This window comes from Anopheles gambiae, chromosome 2 (genome assembly GCF_943734735.2).
Source record: "Anopheles gambiae chromosome 2, idAnoGambNW_F1_1, whole genome shotgun sequence".
NCBI lineage: Eukaryota > Metazoa > Arthropoda > Insecta > Diptera > Culicidae > Anopheles > Anopheles gambiae.
The window spans coordinates 32030694-32055586 of record NC_064601.1 but is presented as its reverse complement, the minus strand read 5'-3'; the positions used below and the strand labels follow the sequence as shown (position 1 = coordinate 32055586).

Here is a 24893-nt window from a genome sequence, read left to right as displayed (position 1 = left end):
AGCCAATTTCATGCTGAGTGTTTGAAAGTTTATTCTAAATTTGACCTTTCTCATACTTTCCCTCTAAATGTGTGTCGAAACCGCAAACAGTCTCACGCTTCTCTAGTTGCGGCTTTCGAAGGGAAAAGGTTGTGGCGCTTTCGAGAACGAGATCCTCGCGAGTGTCTAACATAAGCATAAGCAAGCAGAACGTTTCTGTCCTTTCTCATACTTTGACTCACCACCGCAAAAGCCGCAGACTGTCGCACGCTGGTCTGTTTGAAGCATTCGAGCGGAAAATTTGCGACCGCTCAAGAGACTACCCCGGCTTCTACAAAATTAATCAATTTAATCTCAAATGAGCTATTAATAAAAGTGTCTACCGTTTCATGAACTTTATCGTTACAAAATCTAACCGCACGTATGTCGAGGCACAAGGCTGTCGATGATCTTGTACACAAATAAATAACAATCCCAATTTCCATTCAGCTTCACTGTGTTCCTAGAACGGCAATGTCGAATGCATTGCTCAGACATTACTTCCACAGCCAATGAGCCACACATTCATCTGGTCACACTCACAGCTTGTTGCTGCACAAGCAACCGTAACAAAATGCGTACAAAATTGCATCCGTATGTCAACGGGATGCACATGCAACAATGGCTCATCGGATGGTTGGCACACATGCGGTGTGTACTGCAAAATCATTCCCTTCCATCTTTGTCTTCGGTCGCCATCGTTTCCCCTTTTGTGCCGACAGAGTAACAATCGTTCCTTATTGCGATGCAGTTGATTCACGTCCAAGGTATGTGTTTTTCCCCCTGGAAAATGTGCACATCTAATGCTGATTTCAACGTTTTCGAATTGCAATATTCCTTTGCAAATCTTTTTCCTTCTTGTATCGTCTGGACTCTCTCTCTCTCTCCATCGCAAGATGATGCCCGACGCGGTGTACGTGTGGAAAATATTTTGGCTTCATATATGAACGATCATAAAGTGGCACCATGAACTGTATACCGTAATCACGAGGCAGAGTGAATACTGTTGTACTGGCAATATCTAGGACGGCAGGGTTTTTTTTGTGCACATTCTCCCAAAGGAGAATGCACCTGGCGGTTGTTGCAAAATTGAAACAAATGAGGTAGATTGTCGCAACGAAACAGCGGCAAATGATTGCACAATATGCAAACAAATGTTCTAGAGATTGCGAGGAGCGAAAGAGCAAGGAGAAAGGCTTTCAGTGCTCCTTATTTTTTGCTTCCTTTCTTCACTCGTCCTTGATCCCGGTGGCAGGTCCGTCCGTCCGGGCATGGCTCAAACACCTTTGGCGAAAGGGAATTTCTCAGCGACATCGCACGAGGCAAAGGTCAGGGACGTGTTTGGGTGAGGTGATCAAAATGGTCCCCATACGTGCAGTGGTAGAATATTTAGAGGGTTTTTATGCGACATGAACGCCATTTGGCCGCAAGTTACGAATGGGACGGTTCTTCCCTTAGAGGAGGGACCGCTTTTTTGGGGAAGGCAAATGCATATAAATTGGAATTTCATTGAAACATCGCGACAAGAGATGGCCGTGAGTGGTGAGTGCAAACTGCTGTGTCGTTTAACTTCTGTTTAGGTTGAAGAAGGGTTTCCTACCTTACACTATAACAGTGCGTGAGGCACATAGGGAAATAATGTGTAATGAATATTTTCTTCGGGTTAACCATCATGCATCTTCTATGAATATTTAAATCGTTCCATATTTCCCTAGCGACAGTCGTTTGTACTATCCTAAAATAAGGTCACTTTTTTTGAACTACCAAAAATTGTAAAAGTTAATAGTAAAAGAAAATAGATTTTATGATGCAGATAGATTCTAGGAAAGAATGATTTAACATTTTCCCAAACGTAATGAGACAGTGAAACAATGGGCAGAAAATTTTGAGCAGAAGTGTTATTGCCTCTCCATGAGGTCTCGCAAAATGACACGCAATGTAAAGTAACTTCACACCAGAGCAAGCACAGCAACTCTGAACGAATTTGTAATGCACACCAATTGCTTCGAACTCAACGCCCGATCGAGTACCACACCGCAAAGCAGTTTCCCAGAGATTGGAATGTGCTTTGCGCACCATGTGGGACAGGTTTGCGGTGGACGAAATTGACCGAACGGTGCAGTATTTAACCATTCCATTTCTCTGACCTCCATAAACATCCCCAAACTAACAAATAAAAACGTATGTGGTAAAGGTAGCAACGGTTGCCTATTTAGTAATTTCGCGTCCATCTCGATGGCACTGCATGCGGTCAGAGTAATGTCTGCCAGATGGTTTGCGATGCGTGTTGGACAATTGGGCTTGGAGCCGGTAATTTATTTATTTTGGTTAATTTTATTTTGGTATCGCAAAACTCGTCCGTCTGGCATATGTGAGCAAAGCGCTTTCCCCAAACGAATCGATCCGGGGGTGTCCGGGGAAGTCCATTTATGCGAGAGTAATGTACATCATACCACACTAAAAGTTTAACCTTTCATCTACATAATTTGAGGTCGGTTTGTCGGGGTGACAGAGCCGTGGTGGGGCTGGTATGATACACATTTTATTTTGAAATGGTGAGATTTTTGAACGACACACAACATCGTACAGTCTATTTTCAACTCCCTACCTCGCTGTACGCGAAATGCTAAAATTAATATCCTTAATAACTTTGTGGCCCAGTTCCGGGAAGTGAATGGTTCACGGTAACTTCATCATTTCAGGATCTATATAAATCCCCGCCAGGATGGTACACTAATGTGGCAATTAGTGTAAGCTGCTCCAACATCTTAGGCCACTTTAAGCACCGTGTCGCCCTTGCGCAACTTCTTGATGGGATAAAACGGTTGCCGGAAAACTCCTTGCTCCTGCTACAAAAATATAAAAAGTGCTACCTCATTTACCCGACAAGCATTACCCGCATTTTAGTCCTCCAGCTGTAACATCCTCCTCCCCTCCCATGCTTCCTTTCAACGTAATAGTAAAGAAACAGGATTCCAGCTCATTAGCATCTAGCATGAAATGAGAAACACAACTCCTATAGCAACGGTTTTCGATGCGACGCGGGGTTCCTCTTCCCGAAAAATTCCACAATACGGTTCGACTCCTAGTGACGGTTCCCCGCAGTCGGTGATGCTCCCGGGAGCAGTAAATCAGATTAGCCCCCGGTTCGCTAGCCATCTCCGGTGGCCTTTCTCCATCAACTCTCTCTCTTCTCTTTTCTCTCCTCAACCCCGCCCACATATATCCTAGAACAGCGGACAGACTTACCGAACAGCAGGAGCAGAAAATCCGACACGGCCAGATTGAACAGATAGTAGTTGGTGGCGGTGTGCATCGATTTGTTCTTCGCTATCACGACACAGATGGACAGGTTGCCGACAATGCCGGCCACAAAGATGAAGCAGTAGAAGATCGTTATCGGCAGTATGATGCAGATCGAGTCCGTACCGTAGCTTGCCGATTCGGGCACGGATCCGGACAGGCTCTCGTTCGCGTACAGATACTGCGGCTGGTACTGCTGATGGTGGGGATGGTTGTAGTGCTGCTGCTGCTGCGGCTGGTGCGGCTGGTGCAGCAGCGTACGGTGCCCATCGAGGATATCGTGCAGTAAACCGGTACGCCCATTGGTACCGTTGGTGATGAGGGCCGCGAGCAGGCTGCCACTACTGCCGACCGTCGGGCTTAACTCCATCATGTTAGCCGGCAGTTGGGCCTACTCCACTGTGGGACCGGGGGGAGGATATGCCGGGAACGAGCGGGAACGAGTGGTGCGCTCAGGGCCGATGATCCATGGTTGTGCGGGCGAAGCAACGGGATTGATGCGTGAGTGCCGCCAGGCACTGGGCCAATAATGGGACGTTGCGTGTGGGCGAGTTGTGCTTAGAGGCTGGAAAATATGGACACCACGAACGGAAGGTATGAGATTTTAATTGTTCAAGCGTGAAAGAGGTTTTATGAGGTAAGTTGAAATTGTAATAGGTGAGTGGGAGGTCAAATGTCAAAACTCATCGACACGAATCAACAGTTAAATTTGGTTGTTTTGTAGGAATGTCTTGGTGAAGGATGGTACTTTTCAACTAACAAATGTTGTGAACAATGTCTTTTTCCCTAGTCGACGAATATAATTCGATTTCCAATATTTTAAGGACCAATTAAATGGTTAGACAAATTGTTAGGCAAGGAAAATTGGATAAACTGTTAAAGTAATTTATTAAGTAAATTGATAAGTGAAAAACGGTTGCCAATTGATTCCGGTTGAAATTGTTCAAGCAAGAAGGAGTCTCACATTCTCTCCCAATTTATCTATTTCCATGAAGTGATTGCGTTTAAATACACGTGCAGCTAATTAAACTGTTAACGCCGTTTAAGTGACTTCCGAGCATACTTTGCACATTTAACGGTTGCAAAGTGCGTGCTACCTGAGGGAGCTAATATTTGACGGCAATGTGTTGGACAAATTCCAGGGACCGGATTCGGCGAACTGTCTAAGTGGTACGGCTAGGGCCGATACGCTATAAACCATCGATGCTTCACCGAGCCAATATCGAGAATCAGCCGCATACGGCTACTGCTGCACATGAAATAGAAATTATCAGATCATCGAATGCGTTTACCTTATCAAATTTATTGCTTCTTCTTTTCAGTAAATGAAAAAAGAACATTGGTAACATTAAACTAAATTGGTAACAAATAAATAGATGGTAACACTTATACCTTCACGTCTTAACATATGTATGTAAATTGATGCAAGGCTTTCTCCTGTAGTAGCAATCCAACGTAGCTGTACTCAGCATTTTCACTGGCCAACTTTGGATACGTTCCATTGCATTTGGAAAACAGTAAATCAAAGGCAAAACGATCGATAGGTCTGTCATCCCGAACGGTTTTTCAAACCCGTACGCAGCCGACGCTTCCGTCTCATACGATGACAGCGTGTCGTCAGGGGCGTACGCGCGCGCGCGCCTGTCAATCAAGCGCATCAAGCAAACCTCTAATCTACCGTTGATCCCTCGAGCCTGTGACCACCTCCTCTCCAGGGGGAAGGTGCTGTCACGCGGACATCCTCTCCCTAGTTTCCTCCCTGTCCCAGCACCCCGGCAAAGGGGTTTGTTTAAGTGAGTTTGCGATGTTTTTTTTTTCTTCCATCCTAAACTCTCTACTGCCACATCACGCTTAGATTCGGTCGAATGATTGGCTTTGGATTAAAGCGTACCGTAACAGTCATGTACCGCAAACACCGTTTCGCCCGGTTTTCAGTGTGTCTTGCCAAATGAAGCCACCATACACATGACTGGCAAAGACAACGTTCCGCCAGATTTACGGCGATGCTGCCCGACGGGTTTGATGTTCTTTCTGCTCAACCGTTTGACAAAGTGTAGCGAATGTTGGGGATGGATTTTGATGGCCGATGGCGAGTTTCAGCTCTTAAATTGGTTCCCGTGAAAATTTGTGTCGGATAAAAATGTTTTAGTTACTCCATTAGCTGAACCAGTTCGTGAGTAGTTAAGGGGCAAAAAGTAGCGAAAATGCAGGAAAGTCAATGATTCATTAAAGGACGAGACGAGTTCAGTATGAACTGCGGGAACACGGTTAAGGTCCGCTAAAGGTGCCATAAGTGTAAAAGTAAATGTTATTAAATTGTTCACCGTGATGGCTATTAGGCTACAGGCCGATTGAAACGAACGGTTGGTCCCGTACGCCTTCCGCCGTTCCGTAGCAATTCTTCAGCCCGAAAGCTTTGAAACACTTCGCAGACCGTGTGTCCCGAGCGAGTGCGCTTGTTCTGATCGAGCGAAGCAAACTTCCATCAGAAGTTTAAGTATTCCGGTGGAGACGGAGATGTTTCATCTTTCGTTCTTTAATGGTTTTTCGCTACAAATTCGTTCCGTTCATCGGCGCCATCGGATTTGGCAATTTCCGGTACCATTTGCAGGTGCAAAAGTTTTCGACTTCAATGTCCGAAACCTTTGCGATCATGCTTTCCCATAAAGCGACCTCCATCCCATTCCGCCCGAAAGGTCACCACCAACTCTGTTTCCGGTGCGTTTTGTATTGATCTTTCGATTTCTCGTTCCCCGTTTGTCTTGTCATCGCAAGTGGGAAGGTGTCTCAGATGGGGAAAATTTGCTCTGCATGTACGTGTGGTTGCGTTTTTATGTGAGTCCGTGTACGAACTTTACTCTTCCATCGGTCGTATGAGGCTTAAAAACAAAAAAAGAAATCCATAAACAAAAAGGTTAACTTTTCATCACAAAAACAAGATTGACAGAGGGGGAGAAAAACTATTATCTCCGGGGTTGCTTTTTTGTTTGTTGTCCCCAAAACAGGGCAACCTTTTTATTTTATTTTTTTTCAATTGCAAAGGCTTGATTTGTCCCATGTTGAACTGACTTCTGTAAACGATATTTCGATCTCCCGGTTCATCAAGAGGGACACGCATCGCAATCGAAAAGTTGATTCCGCCTGTACGCTAGGTACTGTGTCTTCAGTATGGTGTGGAGTTTGCTGATAAAAGAGCATAAATCATAACCCTCAAGAAAGAACATGTATACCACACGTATCCCTTTTGTAGATTTAGGGCCGAGAAAGCAGATCGGAAACTTTTGATAGCATTAGTCAAGGGAGCGTAATGTCCCTCTGGCTTGCGCGAAACACGTAAAAGATTAGAAGATTTATTGTTTGAGAAACAGTAGCCCAGGCGGCGATTGTTCGTGATAGTTCATCAAGAGCAAATTCATTTCAAGTGACAAAACTTTCCAAAACGATTTATTCTTATAAATGCTTTAATTATTTTATTGTGTAATTGGGACGGGGGACTTCTATCTCGAAGTGAGAACTATCGCTACAGATTAGATTTCTTGTGAGCTGCGGTGTGTTAAAGCGAGAGGCAAAAAGGATTTGCCAAAGAAAGCCATAAAACGTTCCTACCCTTATACTGATTTGGGGAAAAACTAATCCGTTTTGGGAAGATTTATGACGATACTTTAATATTTGAATAACTCCATTAATCTGTACGTTACTCCGAACGTGCTGGGAAAAGGGAAGCACTTACACTAATTACAAATCCTGCTGTGAAAGCCATCATTTTTCCTGGCATATTGAAAACAATCGCCCATTTCCGCAAACAAAGTGGTTCGAACTCACACGCCTACAAACAAAGCCACTCCTTAAACTCACTTCAATGTGATTGTAGATGACAATAAATCGAAAAAGTGACGATATTCCAACAACCACTCTGTGTTCCAACATCAAACCGGAAGTATAACCAAGCTTTCCTGCACGAAACAACAATAAACCGTGATCACTTTCATTAGCCAGGTGGTGGTAATCTGAACCAGTTAGTCGCTGGAATTGTCACTCTGCGAGCGGAGCTGGACGACATGATTACTAGGAATGGAATGGAGCTGACATTGAGCGCGTAAGTGTTTGGAAATTTGTCACTGTCATCCGCCCCAAGCCCAAACGGTGGTTCTTCTTATCCACCGGGACCATTGCTTCTACTGCCCTGTGCTCGTAATCCATCAGCCAGTGCCTGTCATTTCGGCGTGTCGAACGTGTCATTAGTCCGAAACTATTGGAAGGTTAAAATTTGCACGGCCAATACAAATTAGTGCCCCGGCGTGCCGGGGGTTCCTCCGAAACTGCTCCCCTACTCTGAGAGGTTCTAGTTGGTAGTCAAAAAAAAAAAAAAAAAAGAAGCAGCCAAGGGGTTTATTGCTGTTTTTAAATATTAAACGAAACGAGCTAAGCAGCATCTTCGTCTGCTTACGGACGCCACGTGGCACAGCACTGAAAGCAATTAGCAGAAATGCGCCACGTTTGAATATTCTCGCCTGCTGGTGAATAATAATGCGATCCGAATTCATAACCGGGCCCTGTCGCTTGGTCCCCCTCTCCCCCTACCCCCCTTCGACGAAAACTGTCGTGAACCAAAGATGGCCGTCTCCACCGGGCGAGCGAATTGTGAGTCATTGCTTGGGAGTTCTTTCGACCAAAGCCAGCCATCATTCCGCACCACCTCCCGGTCACCGAGATGGGCTTTGAATTATTTATGTAACGCTGGTGCCCTGTGCTGGAGGAGCAGGTCGACGATGATCTCAGCGAAGAACCGAAATGGAGCTTTGGACCAGTCGCACCACTCCGCTCCAGGGCGATCGGTCGATAACGTCAAAAGTGAAACTGGTTTTCTTGGTGTGCACTTCAGAACTGGTCTTGTTCGGGCACGGTATCTCAAAAAAACTTCCCTTACGACCCGGAGTCTAGCATCTTGAAGCGCAGGGTGGCCCAATTCGCATCGGTTTAACGCGCACCTCCCGCCACGCGTCTTTCTAAACACGGAAACAGTGTTTTGTGCAAAAAGGGCAAAAGTAGCACGGAGAGATTGCTCAAATATCGGGTACGAACTCCTGTGGGGCACATAATCTGCCGCAGTAACACACACACGGATGGCCGATCTTTGGCATGCCAAAAAGCGTGAGTGGCATGCCAAAAAGTAAGGGCAGACAAAAGAGGCCCACCATCGAAAGCAATTCCGAAATGGGAATCAAAAGCAAAAAATGGGAAAGGTTCCACACATCCGCTTCAAAAGCTCAGACCCCCCCCCCTCCCTCCTCCCTTCAGATAAGATCACTGACCGTGCGTCGCGCGCGGACGAGCCTATCTAGATTGTGCGTTTGTCCGAGTTTTGAAAATGTAAAATGTCACAGCGATCGGACGGCGACGGCACGTGTTGTTGAATTGGGAAATTAAAAATCACTTAAGCGTTTACATTATCAGCGTTACGCAAATGTTGACGAAGTGGTCCCGGTCTCATCATGAATCCGAGTCCGAATCAAATCACCGAATTGAGCACCTTCTCCGCCACACTGCGATTCGTGCAAGGTGGTGATAAAAAAATAACAAATTCACTACCAAAACCCAAACTGGTTGCCGCGGAGGGTTTTTTGTTGGCTTCCAACAACACCACCTTTGATCGTACAGGTGTTGTTGGTATCATCTAGCGTTTCGGACCGTAAACAAACAAACACACACACCAACAAAAACGCAAATCGGTTTGATTTAAAGCAGTTCTCACCATACGGTCCCGAAGAGAGCGTTTCGTGTAAACGAACGTAAAGCTTTTACGTTATGTGTTTTAGTGTTCAGGGTCGGATGATGATAAATAATTAAGAAGATACTTTTTGATGGGAGTGTTCCGAATAGTTTGAACCAGTGTGAAATGGGACAACAGCATTTGCAAGTTCGTTTAGAGATAGTTCGGATGATTAATGCTTGTGTTTTGGTCATGTTCGGCCTAAGAGGCTAAAGTGCGATGACTGAGCGTGTTTAATCCACTCATCGAAACCGATAGGGTGCAATTAATCAGTCTAGTATGTGCATTAGTCCATTGGAATTAGGTCTGTTAAAGCTTAAAGCCTAAGTGTGGCAGATTTCTAGCATACGTGATATATGACACACGTTCGTTCTTTGACTTTTGGGTTTTGAAGGCATTGAATTTTGAAACATTGCTTAATTCAGTCAGATATCAGATCAGCGATTCGATGTTCTATTCGCAATAGACACAACCGATTGTACGAGACTGGTGGACATCGATTCCAATTTAGGACGTCTGCCCGTGCCAAGGATATTGAAATTCGGCTTTCAACAATCCTAGGAACCCTATAAAAGTCGGAATGATCGCATAGGTAGTTACCTGAAGTAGCTTCTGCAGTAAAAATGTCACAAAGCTCGTGTGTTCCCAGGAACTGTACCACGAAAGTACTAAAACTGTCAATGTAAAACATTTTCCTCACAAGCTTTTTGTTTATTGACAAATCGAGAGAAGAGATTAAAAAAACAGAGCCTACCTTTATCTACACAAAAGTCGCCTAGTAAGCAACCAACTTTTAATTACATAAACACCAAAGCTTCCTACCATCGTTTCAGCATGAACAACAACAAAAAATATAAAGAAATAAACCCAACCCACCGGAAATGATCAGAAAAGACAGGAACAGCAAGAACATTTCAGCTGCACAAACAAACCAAGCGGTGGTGCACGCTGTGTCTTTCTCTTTGATGGGGCGAATCGGAGCGTTCGTGTGGGAATGTTTACTCATCTGGTTTTGAGCCAAAAATTCTTCACTGATGACTTATCGGTAGGCGAGTGTTAGCAGCCTGCAGGCGGACGGTGTCTGTGACGGTACCACCCATGTGGGGTAAAAAGCAAGCACGCTATCCAGGCCCTCTGCATCCAGTGTTGGCGAAAGATGAAATGTGCTGCTTTTTGTTTGTTTGTGGTTGTGAGCAACAGTCCTTCACTAACATGCCGGTCAGCCCACCATCCCCGACCGGTATGGTTTTGATGCGCTTGACATTTGAATGGCTCGATGTTGTTTTGTAACGCTCGAAAACGGTAAAGCGTGAAAGACGCGGAGTAAACGTGTGTCTTTTAGTTAACGGATCCTTTGCTTCGCTGTTCGCTTGCTGTCATCCGGAGGTTCCGGGGATGTGATAGATGCACAAAAAAGATGCCCTCTCTAAAAGGATATTAACATTACAATGTTGAGCAATCTTATCTGATAATCTAATTTCTTTCTAACTGAATCTGAAAAAATCTCTTCAACAATCCCTTGCCCTGTTGCATGACGATGACCCACACTTTTTTGTGGGTTGGGAAGGCACCGAATTTTGAACCGAAGCTCCGTGAACGTATACGAGTGGCGGAAACCGGTACGGCGGCTTAAGCTGACCTCTACGACTTTGTGGTCGGCCCCTGTCAGATACCGCTAGGGCATCCAAAGCAAACCAGCTAACCCCTCCCCCCCTCCCCCCATACTGTAACACAATAACGGGGCCGCGGCGCACGTGCTGCGAACTAGTTTCGCGTAGATCAATTTGTTGTTGCTAACAGCATGAAAGGCACATACAGACACGAATATACACACACACACATCCCACAAAGTGAAATGTCATCTCAGATGATTGAGCTCTTGGTGCGCTGTTGGAGAAAAATTTTGATGTGCGTACACCTTGCCCCAATAGTTCGCAGCAGCAGCAGCAGCAGCAGCACGATCGTAATTACATTTTCACCAAAACCATAATCAGCACATTTGATTGATCAAATGAAAAGCATAAGAATAAAGTGGATGGATGGGATCGGAGAGGAAACTTTCTTCTTCTTCTGTCGGCAGTCAATGGACAATCTGTGTGGAAGAACGTGATACAAGTTCCGGCTGCCACGTTAACGCGTGAAAGCCACCGAGAAGCGAAACAAGCTTCTGCCATTGACCGGAGCGCAGATTGCGGTACATTGCAGAAACTTTCCCAATTGCTTACCAGCTTGATGTTGTCGCTTGATTGAACATTTTCGAGCACTCGAGTCTGGGAATTTTCTTTTCTAATCAATTATACGTGTGCGCGCCCGTGTGTGTTTGGTTTTGTGCAATTTTTGTCGAGTTGTTTAGTTCACCCATTCAATCCACCCAGTCAAAGATAAGTTGGTGGGTAAGTTAGACAGATTTAGACTTCGGTACAAATCAGACGCTTCGAACCAGATAACGAGTGGCAATGTCGTGTTATTTGCTCGAATGACATCAGCCAAACATTCTCCAAAGGTTTATCCGAGCATCGAGACAGCATGGTTTGTGGGATGATACAAGAAAATTGGATTCTTATGAGCTTGCGGGGTGCGATGGTATAAACATCTCTGCAAAACAGCAGTTTTTTTGTATACGGTTATTTGTTAAGCTTGCATTTCATATAGAAGGACAAAGACGGACACTGTGGGCAAGATGGACACTTCCCATAAATGCATGAAAAAGGTAATTTTCGAATAATTCAACAATGTAGAATCCAAACTGAAGGTAAAACAACACATTTGAGAACATTTTTGGCTTAATATATGTAAAATTGGTTCAATCCACGAACAAAATAAATTTTCAATCATGTGCACCCTTGTGGATCTAATTTGACTACTGCCGGTCTTAAGCTCTACAACTTGTATTGTTTATATTTCCGGAAGTTTTATTTCATGAATGGGTTGTCGTGATCATTAATGAAAAAAGTGGCAAAAGAACGAGAATAAAAGCAATACAAAATATTGTTTTCTGGTGGTTTAAACATTCTGACACCAAAGCGGGAAAGACGGACACTTTGTTGTAGGGAAAGATGGACACCGAATTTATTGATTTATTTTACTTCTTATATCAATTGGTGATGAATATATTTCTTCAAATACCTTTAATAAGGGTATTCCGCTGCTATAAATCAATCAGTAACTAGAGAAAGTAGTGAAATAAGCGAGAAATGAAACACCGGTCAAAATAGTAGCCATCCGTTATGCTATTACTCGCTCGACGCTGATTGGACAACTTTAAGCAATAAAAAGATGAGGCGGCATTGATACGACATTCAGGAATAGATGAGAAATTCTATGGGATTACAAATATCAAATGTGGAATTTTGACATGGTAGAAAATGGATTAAACTATTAACAAGTCCCTCATAAATACTGGGGTCGTGGACTTTTTGCGGAGTAATTTCCTAAAAGGAAGTTCTAGACTGTTGTTCTGTAAGCTAGAGCAACGTCAGCTGAAAGTGTGCGATATTTCAATAATGTTTTAGATGCTGCATACTACGATGTATTAGAAGCGTTGTTTACAATTTCTAAAACCACGGCTGAATAAATCGTCGTTGCAATAGGCCAAGAATTGGTTCATAAATGTACCAGGACGTGGAAAGCGATAGAATTTGTTAAAATACTGTAAAACTCTTCACTTTCTAACCTTTTCTACAGGTGTCAATCTTACCCTTATTGGTGTCCATCTTTCCCATATCAGGTGTTCATCTTATGTTTTTCATTCATGAAAAAAAAAACGCAAAAATCGATGGAAACTTAAAAGTTTTAACACATTTTCTGACAAAACATGAGTGTAAGATAATGTATGCACATTTTCATGGTCGTTGCACTTATATATCCCTAGATTTTTACCATTTCCCTTAACGTGTCCGTCTTTACCTACCTTTCCCTACTCAAAGCAACCGTAACGCTTTTTGTTGACTGATTATACTTTTAAAACATCTTTAAATACATTTTTAATGAAAAAAGCAGAGTTTCTTTCCTTCTTCCAACAGTGGTAACCAAAGAAATAAAACAATGTTCACACACATTTTAGTCAAAAAATATTCCTATACGATGCACTGAATCAATGTTTGTTTACATTTTTTAATGCTGAAATAATCTAGGCTGAAAACCACTGAGGCTTGTTTGACACGTGGTTTTGCATGGTGTGGTGCCATAATTTCAGCCGGCTAATATCAAATTCGATATAAAAAACTGGCTATAACCGTAAAATCTCACTTTAATGAAACGTATTTTATTGTTTTTTGAAATATTTCAATTGCTAAATTAGTGACGTGATTATAGCGAAACAAAAGGCAAAGCTCATTAATAAACGCTGTATCTTTACACCGATTGAATCCATTCGCATTCAATTCAACCTCATCTCATAGTTGCAGGTTCTGTATTCGGTGCCCATTTTTCTTTTCCACCTTCCCAACCACACCCCCATCGTTGTAAACCATAAATTGTAGCACCAAATCGGCTTACTGCACCGCTAGCAGCACAGCCCACCAGCGGCACATAAAATACTCACATTTCAATTGCGAAAGATAATATGTACCACACAGTCGTGTGGTTTCTGGCAGAGTCTGTTCATCGTTTTGCCGGTCAGTTTTAAACGGTTGCAGCTCGGCCTTGCTTCGGCCATCTATCCGGCCAAGCAAAAGGACGATGGTGGTACACAATTTATGATTTCCCCCTGTGCAGTGGGCGCATTTATTAATTACCGAGCGATAATCATTTATTCCGTGTGGGTACGGTCACGTTTAGCGCGCGCGTCAGAGCTGTGGAATGCCCGGGGCGCATTTCGGGAGGCATTTTTGGTCGATTCACAGATGGAGGAGAGAAGAAATGTACGCTTGGCGCAAGAAATGAATAGTAAATTCTTCGCTTATGGTATCACTTTAGCTCGGTGCGGTAAATCGATCGCATGAAAGTTTTGCTCCCAAATAAAACTTTATGAATAGTCGTTCCATTCCTGTTTGAAGTCTTACTTTTTGAGGTGTGTATGTGCTCAGCGTCAGAGCTGGACATACGATCCGGCACACAAACAACCTAAATTTTCCCTGAAATGCACACACAGAGGGAAAACTCATTGAAACTAGACAAACATCATCCTTAATCCGAGATATCGAGCTGCACACGTCGTCCATGTCGTTCTTGCTGGCAGTCTCACAATAGCCCCATTAGCCAAACTAATGAAGTTTGGTCGCCACACCGCCACCACACAGGATCGGCTGCTCTCTAGTGTACATTTCTCGCATGCAAATGGGTATTGGAGCCCATAGTAAACACTCTCTTCACAACCTCAAGCACAACATGTTGTTCACGGATAGGAGACCGACTCTGGTTCTTAACCTTTCGCCGGCTTTCTCGATGGCTGGTGAAAGTGTCAACGCCAATCCCTCAACCTAACGCACTCCCTTGAAACTTCCCTCATGTGTCTGCTCACGGCTGATAATAATGGATGCCCAAAGCCGCGGTTCTCGTTCCTGCTGGAGACGTTGATTAAAAATGTCCTGCCCATCATCCGTCAGCGTGGTTTGCAACATATGCTTGGCAGATTTTGTCTCCGTACCCTCCATCGAACCCATGGGGTTGAGGTTCTCGTGACGCGCGGCTTAGATATTCTTGTTTACGTAATGAAATGTTTGTCAATGACAAAGTAAATACGTCAGTGCATGCTGATCCTTCGGCCGGGTGCACAGACCAGTACCGTAATTGCGTACAAGTCAATGGGAGGGCACCCTTTTCCCGGAAATGGCCGTGGCTGAGTGTGTGGGTGCCGAGTCGTCAATATATAGCACAGCACGTGTCAATATGATGCTACCGGAAGGCAATGAAAAGGGGTGTGTAGATGAATTGTAAATGGGGATGGAATTTTTCATTTGCATCTTGCACAGTATGTTACGAGACGTTGCCCAGGGGCTGTCTGCTAAGGAGACGCCCGGTTCTTTGTCTTACCAATTCCAATATGTGGGAAGCTTTCACATGCTTGCTAGTGTGATACATTTCATTCTATACAGCAATAAGAACGCTATTCACTGAAACGTAAATTATGCAATAAATTTCTTTTAAAGCTCGTTATTGTTCCAACGCTTTTTCATTACTTTGCATTGGAAAATGAGCATCACTTTTAAGGCTTATTTTTGGTTTGAAGTTTACAACTGGTCGTAACGTAATTGTCGAACAGTTTTTCAGGCCGAGTTAGAGGCTTCAAATGCGCAGTGTTCGGTAAACTCCCAAAAGAATTGACATTCAAAACAACTTGCCTCACTCTGGTTAGCTTGTTTTTCCATATCATCAGGCATAGCAAACAATGTCGTGTTTTTCCTGAACTATTCAGAGCATGCGGTACAAGGCTTGAAGAAAACATACTCGGAGTGAACAGATATAACAAATGGTATCAAGATGTGGAAAGGTACCTGTTATTTTAGATCCAAACCTTACAACCAATGAGGAACAGTAGAAGATTAGTAGTAAGTAAGTTCTCTACAAAGTCAAACGACAATGACGCGAGAGCAAGCGTTGATATTAATCTCTTGCTGATGGGCATTGTAGCTGTGCTTAGATCTTTTACAAATTCCTGAACTTCTACCACAACCTATTCTATTGTCATCTGCTACACTGTCAATAGCAAAGCTTGCCAACAAGCTACAGCATAATAGTTTGTTCCGGAACTAATTTAGCACACCCGATGTGACGTTAAATCAAGTAATAATAAGATTTTCTGCGCCAATTAATATGCACCCGTGTGCGGTCTGGTCCCTCAACCGTGGCTGGGTGAATCTGAAACTCTATTACATCCAGCCAACCCCTAACGCAGCCCACGCAGGACACACGCACGCTTTGGACCAACTTTATCTATGTACTACCAACGTTCGTCTAGCCACGATAAAAGCGCATCAACTACGGTTGCTACCTCGACGTTCGGCAAGCAACCCACCTGTGGGTGGGTCGGGTAGGGTACAGTGATTTACTTACAATAATAATAACTTTTATTTTGCCTTTTTGCAACCCTATACAGGCGTGCTGAAACTTTACCGAAAACCCATTACGGACAGCATGTACGGGTTGAGGTTTGGCTAGTGTTACAGTTTAGAGGTTTCCTGATTCCCAGCCACCCTTCACATTAAAACGGGACGCGGGGTGGGAAGGTGTGTGTGTGTTTGTGTATGCAATTTACACTACGGCTGCGGCTTCCTGGCTGGCACTGGCTTTCGCCCTCCAGTATTTCACCGCACATTACCATACAAGGGATGGCTGTGGTGGCGTAGTGGGCGATCAGTATTGCGTAGTAGTTTATCCCAAAATCTCCTCCCCCTCCCACTCCCACGATCCAAAAGCCATTAATTAAGCAATTCAATGGCGTTCGGCTAATAGTTCCTACCCTGCGGGAAGGAAATGACGTGGAATCCCTTCGCCACCGTACTAAGGCAGGTCAATCTAAGAGATCCAATAAATGTCAGATGTTCCTTGGATTGGCGGGATGCCCATCGGATAAGGGGCTGGGAGGCTTGAGGTAGCCCTATTATCGACCGCCCCGTAGTTCTGCCAACATGGGAGCTAGTGCATACAAAATTATTCATCCGTTGCTTCGCAGCCTGCGGGGAAGGTGGAAAATTCAATTATAACTTTCCTCGTCTGAGTAGTGGTGGTACAGCAGAAAAAAAGGAAGTAAAGAAATACACAAAACATAGATGGCCACGGTCAAGCTGGATAAGATCCGCTTAGACGCTAATACGCTTCATCTTTCATTTCCCTACATTTCTCCGTCTCTCGCACTCTGTCTCTCTCTCTCTCTCTCTCTCTCTCTCTCTTATGCTTTCCGGTACCATATTTATGGTGATGCTGTAATTAACTTTCACAGATGATTAGAGCTGTGAGGTGAGCAGATATTTTTCTTTTCGGGGGAAGAAGACGGGGAACTTTATGCGTTCGCGCTGCCAGGATGCCAGCCCCCCGAAAACGTTTCGGCGAGAAGTTTCTTCATCATTTGCCCCCAAGGCGTCACCTGAACCCATCCAGCCGGCCAGGGTTGTTGTGTGCCGGCATCAAAAGGATGACTAACGAGGTCGGGAAATTGGATGGGATTGTGCGACAATTTACCGCTGGCTCACCACCATTGGTCTCGGCGGATGTGGTTGCTTGCGTGTGTGTGTGTTTGTGTGTGTGTATTTGTTTGTGGGTTCAGTTATCCTTGGTTCTTGGTATCTTGCCGACATCCGGCGCTTCCAGGAAGGGTAGCGAATGAAGGGCCCGCTCCATAAATTCATTTTAACCTGATTAGCGACCACGCAGGGATATTCCGACCACCGGGGTGTTTCCTATTCCTTGTTCTGTGCCGCCAATTTGGGGCACATCGATCGGGCAGTGGACGGATTGGTTCTTACCCCCAGGTTGGTACACAATAACACGTCCATCGGGAGGGCACGCTGGCGGTAACACTCCCGGCGGGCCTCTTTCAGTGTGTTTCTGTGCATTGCTCTCTCTCTCTCTCTCTCTCTCTCTCTCTCTCTCTCTCTCTCTCTCTCTCTCTCTCTCTCTCTCTCTCTGTCTCTTGTCCCGGGCGGCCGAGGTGTGGTGGTGGAAATCTGGCTTGGTTATCTTTATTGTTTCCACTCATTAACACAGGCTGCGTGGTGATGGTGCGTGTGTAAGGAAAAAAAAACGTGAAAAGACAGCAGGAAAAGTTGAGCGCCAAATTAAGACACATTCAGTGAGCATCTTTTGCCCATTACTTGACGCCCATGACAAAGATAAAAAGCCTTTGTTCCCATTGCGCCCTTATTGTGTGCAGTGTAGTGAGGAGGCAGGCAAGAAAGCTTCGTGCACAAAAAACGGGCTTTCAAAAAACAAAACACACCATCGGCCAAGGTTTTGTCCCCGAACGCTCAAAAGATTGTTAAATTGGATAAGCAAGCATGAATTGTTTTATTCCTAAAATAGCACGCCGTAGCCGAAGCGATGACAAAGCCGGACAAGCGGCTCCGTTCTTTCCGTGTTCGCACGGGGCTAGTTTCAATCAAAGCTGCTCTCTGGGAGAGGAGTTTTTTTTTCATTATGTTTCGTGTACAATACACAAAAGAAAATGAATGATTGATCAGCATAATGAAACAAATGAAAAATACAAGCAAAAACACATCCACGTCGGTTCATTCGGCGGCAACATTTGAGCGGCCAGGCAAGTGTGCAAAGAAATGGAAAGGAACCGAAAAAGGGGCCTCCTTTCCTTTCGGGGGGAAATGAAATTCTGGATTTGGCTTTTTTTTTTCTTCAAAATTATGCTCCTGGGATGTAAAGACGCAGCTGCTGCCCCTGTCTGTACAACAAAATGCCGGGTTGGGACCGCGTTGCGCTCTTGCTAGAGTACGTGGCATGGCAGTGAAACGTTCGGCAATAAGCCGCCAATCAATGGTTTGATTGGATCTTGGAGCCAGAGCAGTGGATTTGGCAAGCTCGGGTCTGTGGAAAAGCATTTCCTCCACACGGCAGCACAATGGAGCAATAAAATGAGCTACAAGTAGCAACAACACCAACGAAACGAACACAATGAATCAGAATTCGATACAAGATGAATTCATTCCGAAGGCAGACGTGAGGTGTGAGGGAATGCCAAAAATATAACTACCATTGTCGGCGGCCAGTCGCTGGCGAAGCAAAGTGGCCCCGTCCCGTGCAGAATGATTCAGAGCACCGGATCAACCGCCAACGCAAAAGGAACCCAACTGCCCAGGTGCGCAAGTAATCGGCCCAACAAGCTTCAAAAAAGAACACACACCCAAAATTGCTCAATTTCATTCAATGCTCACCGCCGCTGCGAAGTGGTACTTCTCGTTGGGGATGCTTCTCCGACCGCTGTCTGGGTCGAGCCACTGCACAACGATCGAGGGAAATTGAGAACGCTTTCGTACACCTCTTTCCCCGAGTGCCGATCGTTTCATGCCCTGCTGAACCCCATTATGAAGCCCATTACAGACGTTGCGGGCAGGGGGGGGGGGGGGGTGGGAGATATAGCAGGTTCAATTGAACGAAACTGCTTATGCTTTCGACAAAGAAAAAACCATATGCTGCTCAATGTCCCAGGCAAACCAACTGATAACGGACGGGCATTTCGGTTACGCTGGGTTCCACAACTCCCGAAACGAGTGAAGGGGGCAATACATCGGGGAAGGTGAAGGGTCCACATAAAAATAAGCAATTATGATTTTGCCCGTTCCCACCGGTAGAATTCGCCTGAGTGTTTTGTACAGTGACTTCACGGAAGGTTCGCCACTTTGCATTTCGTTCCACCGAGCAACCCACCCCCTCCCGTCAAGGAGTGAAAGGTAATGGGTTGGTGTGCGTGGAGCGAAATGCTTGGTGAGATTAGAAATGGTGACCGGGCGGGCGTGCCACACTGCTTGCCCAGTACACGTCGCGAAAAGCCGGTCGGGCTTTCGGGTCGTACTATTATTTTATAGCGCCTTGAAAAAAGCTTAAAAGGTAGAAGTGTGTCTTTTACTGCCAATCCGGGGGCCCGGGCAAACTGACTGGCTTACTGAACCATATTTAGAACGTGCGCTCGTAAAAAGCACGCTTCCGAACGGGCGATTCTTGGGCGCTCACGGCTCACGGGGATTGGATTATGAGAGCATCAGCGTGGCTATGGGGCGGTTTTGCTGCCGGTTCCATTAACAGGTTCTGGAACGGCCGGCGAGTGTCGGAGATTTATCCGCGTGGCTCAAAACACGGGCACAAATGGGTTCGGAAAGCCTGCCGGAGATTATTACATTGCCACATCAGAACGCCTTTTGCGAGTGATGGATTAGTGTCGAGCGGTACAGAGTGGTGTGGTACTTCCGTGGCTAAGTATCGCTGCATGTGAAGGATTTAAGGCCGTGTGCGAGCGTTTGGTTGCTGGGGGAAAGGTCGCGTTTGTCGTACGTAATTGTTGCTATAACTTGATCATTGTATGTTGGGGAAATGCTCGCAAGCACTTTGCAATAGTGCTCGAAATGTAGGAAATGTAGCATCGAGAAAATGCTCAAAACATTGAACAGCCCAGTACGAAATTCAGAAGATTAAGAAACATTAAGAAGTCAAACACGTGATTAATTGAAGCGCATTCTTAACCAGATTATGGCCATAAGAAGTTCATACGTCACAGACATAGATCAGAATCATACAAGCCTAGCGTGCTGGTGCTGAATACATTGAGGTTCATGAATTTTATAGGGCATGCATATAGCAAGGGCTAGCGATCTATGAGACGTATGTAATCTGCATCTGCATTTGTGGTGGTCCCATGGCACAGTCGTCAAACCGAACGACTCAATAACATGCCCGTAATGCGAAACTGATGTTATAAGATCGTACAATACGAACAACACAACACAGAGCAATAATTGACCAACTAATCCTACATCGTCCGTCAAATAACAAATCAGTGGGAAGTGCAGTCAATTATAAACAAAACAAAAATAAATGAACTACTTGAACTTCTCTGAGGAAGACAAGCCTATAATTGTTGTGGTGGACGAATTTTCCAATCTGACAGTATATTGTCAATTTGAGAGAAAGGAGTTCAGTCTGGAATCGACAGGTTTGCCGATAACGAGTATTTTCCGTTTATCTAGCTGTATGTTGTGAGGCAAACTACTGAATGTAAAGGCTAACAATCTTGACCACGGTTCTGTCATATTCAATCGACGATAACCATGGGCAACCATGAGAATTATAAACCCACCTGCATCCATGTCTACAGGTTCCTTGGTACAGACACAACGTTCCTACGGTTAATCGCCGAGGTTAAGAGCGTTAAGGCATACTTTGCTGTGGTATGTTGCTAGCCATATACGGAAGAATAGAGGCATTTACCAGGAATTTGAACACTTTACACACTATGAACACCTCAGTAGTTAGAAGCTATTATAGATTGCTCTTTCTTTTTTATTGCAATTCTTGGACAGAAGCAAGAAGATTTCCAAAGAGTTGGTACAAATCACATTACACATTCCTTAAGGGATGTATAAAGGAGTATTTTAACTATCTATATAAAAAAATACAATAAGAGAGAGAGACGAAGACTAAATCCCGGGTTGGTTTATGATGCAAAAGAGAGATTTTGGTTTTGAGAGCGAATAGGTAAAATGATTGGATGAGTTTGTTGTTTCGCAGCATAATTTAGAACATTGTTTGTGTTAGTTTTTTTGGGCTCTACAGCTTCTTTCTTCATGTAACATAATGTGCGATATCATGCAAATGTTTGAGCATAACAAATTTTAGCAACAGAACAGTGTACAAAATTGGAAGCAGGTGTATTCGAAAAATAATGTAGGTCGCCTTCATACTTTTAATAATAGGACCGAGCAAGCAGAAGACGCCATCATTGCTGGAAGGAAATATTTCCCAGAATATTTAGGTAGAAACATACATACACACACATTTTAAAGTTGACTTCATTTTGTTTATCATTCGCAAAAACATTCGTTTATTATCAGAAGCAAAAGTGAAAAAAACGCATGAAATGAAAAAAAAAACCCAAAATCTCCCCTTCACCGCCTCCCCGCAGTAATCCCACGCAATGACAATTTCTTCGGAACCTTTCGCTAGGGCCCTTTCCGGTGGCCGACGCCGTCCTCGGTCGTCCTCTTGCAACTCGCTCATGAATAAATTCATAAGAAAATGAGCAAATAATTTCACAAGATCCGCAGAAGTGTACGAACGGTCCGTGGGTCGACGATTTGTGTAAGCGGCCGTGAATCTTTCGCTAAAATGCAGTTACCGTAATTCAGTAACTGAGAGCCGAGAGCGCGCGCTGGATTTCATATATTGCTGCGAGGCGTGGGCATCAAAACCGAAACGATTTGCGCAGAAGTGCAGGAAAAGAAATCTACGACAAATACGATAAAGCAAGTCAGCTTGATTAGATCAACCAAAGCGCCATAAAGAACGGTTTACTGCCCCGCACTATCCACGCGCGTGTTCCCGGCGATGACAAATAACGCCCCTTCTTTTGTCGCCAGCGTGCCGAAACGTAAGCCGAGCCTAAATGAAGTAGTAGGGAGGGGGAAGGGAAATGTCGGGACTCCCTGAGCAGATTATGGGCATTAGCAGGCGTTGGAGATCTGTCGTCCCCAGGCACAGCAGCCGCACCGTAGTGTGCGGGGGCTTTGATGTAGCAAGGAATACCACCATCACCATCGCCAACAGAGCAGGTTATGCGCTATCGATCTTATTATATCACACCGCGCTCTGGTGTGATAAGGGTTTAACGCGAACGGGCCGCCGTACCGTCCTGATTGACACTTATTAATTTATGTGCGTGCGCGTGACGGAAGTTGAGGGCGAAGGGTGGCCAGATGTATAGGGGAACGAAGCAGGGAAAGAATAAAAATTAACGCCAACGGGCGTACCCATATAATTATGTTCTTTGCCCGAGCAGATTAACAACAAGATTCGATTCTTCCGCGGCAACTATCACCCGCTGTGACTACGATCGTGAATTTGTCCTCACCTAATTGGCACGAACAGTGAACCCTCCCAAACGTCACCTCCAGCCGGAAGCTGGCTGTGTTAAAATCATGTTTGCTTTCATCTAATAGACACAACGCGTCAGAATCGCACCACACAGTGCGTAGTTTGTCCATCCTACCCGGACGACCCCTGGTGCGATCATAAAGAGATAGCCGCCCGGGAAGGAGCTGCCTTCCCGTCGATGATTGATTTGACAAGTGTCATGAAACTTAATATAAATTCCGGGAAGATTTTCCACCATCACTTGGGTGTGCGTCATTCGCCTGCAAAGAACTGTATGGAAACATTCCTACAGAAGCAGATGAGACATTTGCTTCCGCCATGCTGCCGGACGACGTTCGGTATGTTTCAATCAAACAGATGGGAGTACTGCACTAAATTTACCAGGAATACACAGAACAACGGCACAATGAACAGGAAGATGAGCACACAGACAAGGGCAAGGAATTGAAACGAAATTAAAGGACATCCGCATTAGAGGCTGCACATTCTGGGAACATCTGAAGCTGGAGAGGATTTTTGGTTTTCATTTTTTTCATTTGGAGTTTATTTCACACAAAGGACAGGACGTACAGTGTTGTACTTTTTTTCCCGCTGTTGCGGATATTGTCTCGGGATTTGGGGCGAGCTTTTCCTTTTATTTTCGTTTGTAGGTAACCTTATCCTAATTCCGGGTCATCCTTGTAGAACATGCGACTACAACGCACAAAGGAGAAAGAAAGAGCATGTAAAAAAAATCTCATTAAAAGTCGGATGAAACTTCGGTACGAAGTGGTCGCGTGTTGACCATGGTTTCCTACCACAAAAATGGGTTAAGATTTTTTCCCTCCCTTGTTCCTAGTCGGTTAAGCATACGTTAATCGTCAATTCAATCTTAGACAATTTTCAACCAACGATTCGAACCTTTATTTCCATTCGGAGAGTCCATTCGTTGCGAAAATCAAACACACGCCAAATGTTTGTTTGTTCGATCGGCATCGATTGGCAGTAAAGTCTATTATTGTGTAGATTTACTATCATTATTTGGAGCTTATAGGGCATCTCACGACAAACGGTGATAAATCCACCAGGATTTACCGAACACTGTTCATTTTCGCGGGAACAAAGTAAATATGTACAGACGGATGGCATCACCCGTTTGGCTTGCTGTGCGCTTAAGACACAGGAAGACGATGTTTTCACGCCCCGTTTGCGCTCCTGGTTTGCCTGAATTAATGACGACAGTTCATCAATAGCGACTCAGTAGACGCAACCCCGGAGCTTTTGAAGATGTTCAACGGTTTTCTTCTTCTCCTGAGGCAGAAGGATAATTAATCCAACAGCTCGCCCCGCGGGCATTCTCCCCTGTCCGGTGATGCTCATCAATGCTCGAGAGCGTGATTATGCAAAGGACCACCAGAGCGGCGCGTAATTAGAACCGGAAAAGGTGGTTGGTTGTATGATAACCAAGTTTTCTAAGAATCAATAACAAAATGGTACGTACCACACTAAGTGAGATTGGAGAAGAGCTCGATGCAAAATTAGGACTAGAGCTGTTGCAAGGTTAATTAGTCACTGCTGTAGGAATGATGCCAGCATAGCCTAGCACTGCTCTGTCCTAGGGAATGGAGCAAGCGAATGATTGGACCAGATTGGAAATTGACTCTAATCCAAAGCCCCGATCAACGGTGGAAGCAAAGGTTCATTAATCATTCATGCATCCTAGGATCGACAAAGAAGCTCCGATAATTAATTAATTTATAATAGTTATGTTGTTTAGTTCCTCGGTACAATTGCACTTCAAGGGTTACGTGACACGTTTTATTATCAGCCTAATTTCTAGTATTTGAAACATTTTCTTTTTACAATCCCTACTGGACGTGACTGGACTTCTTGCAAAGTATAATTGTACTAAAAAAAAAAAGATCATCATTATCATTAAATACACCATGGAAACGATTGAACCATTTGAGAATTGGAATTCCGTTGACAGTTCCGTCACATCGCGATGCTATTCAAAAGCATAGATAGCAAATAACCGAAACAACATGTTTCCACCCTTTGCAAACATGCTGCGAAAATGCTGCCTACCTTTGTGCTTGGTGCATATCCTAAATACCATATGTACATGCCGATCACAGCAATCGGTAGAGGAATCCAGCGTGAATAAAAGACACACATCCGTCCAACAATACCAGCCATTCCGGGAAGTTGACTTGTGGGAGTGGAAATCTTGTCCAACCCAACCCTGTTCGGTCTGTCGAAGGTGTCTAGTTGCGTGCAATTTGCTAATGGA

The 24893-nt window shown here is 44.6% G+C and overlaps 1 protein-coding gene across 3 annotated transcripts in view; it reads right to left on the bottom strand.

Moving 5' to 3' along the window:
- The window catches only part of LOC1273750 (phe13-bombesin receptor), an 88569-nt gene that overhangs the window by 9967 nt on the left and 53709 nt on the right, over positions 1–24893 (bottom strand). For all 3 annotated transcript variants that reach the window (XM_003436335.2, XM_061646989.1, XM_061646990.1), the window contains one exon: positions 3268–3886. In XM_003436335.2, the coding sequence (XP_003436383.2) occupies positions 3268–3694 (427 nt within the window). In that variant the 5' untranslated portion in view covers positions 3695–3886. The remainder of the gene's footprint in view (positions 1–3267; positions 3887–24893) is intronic.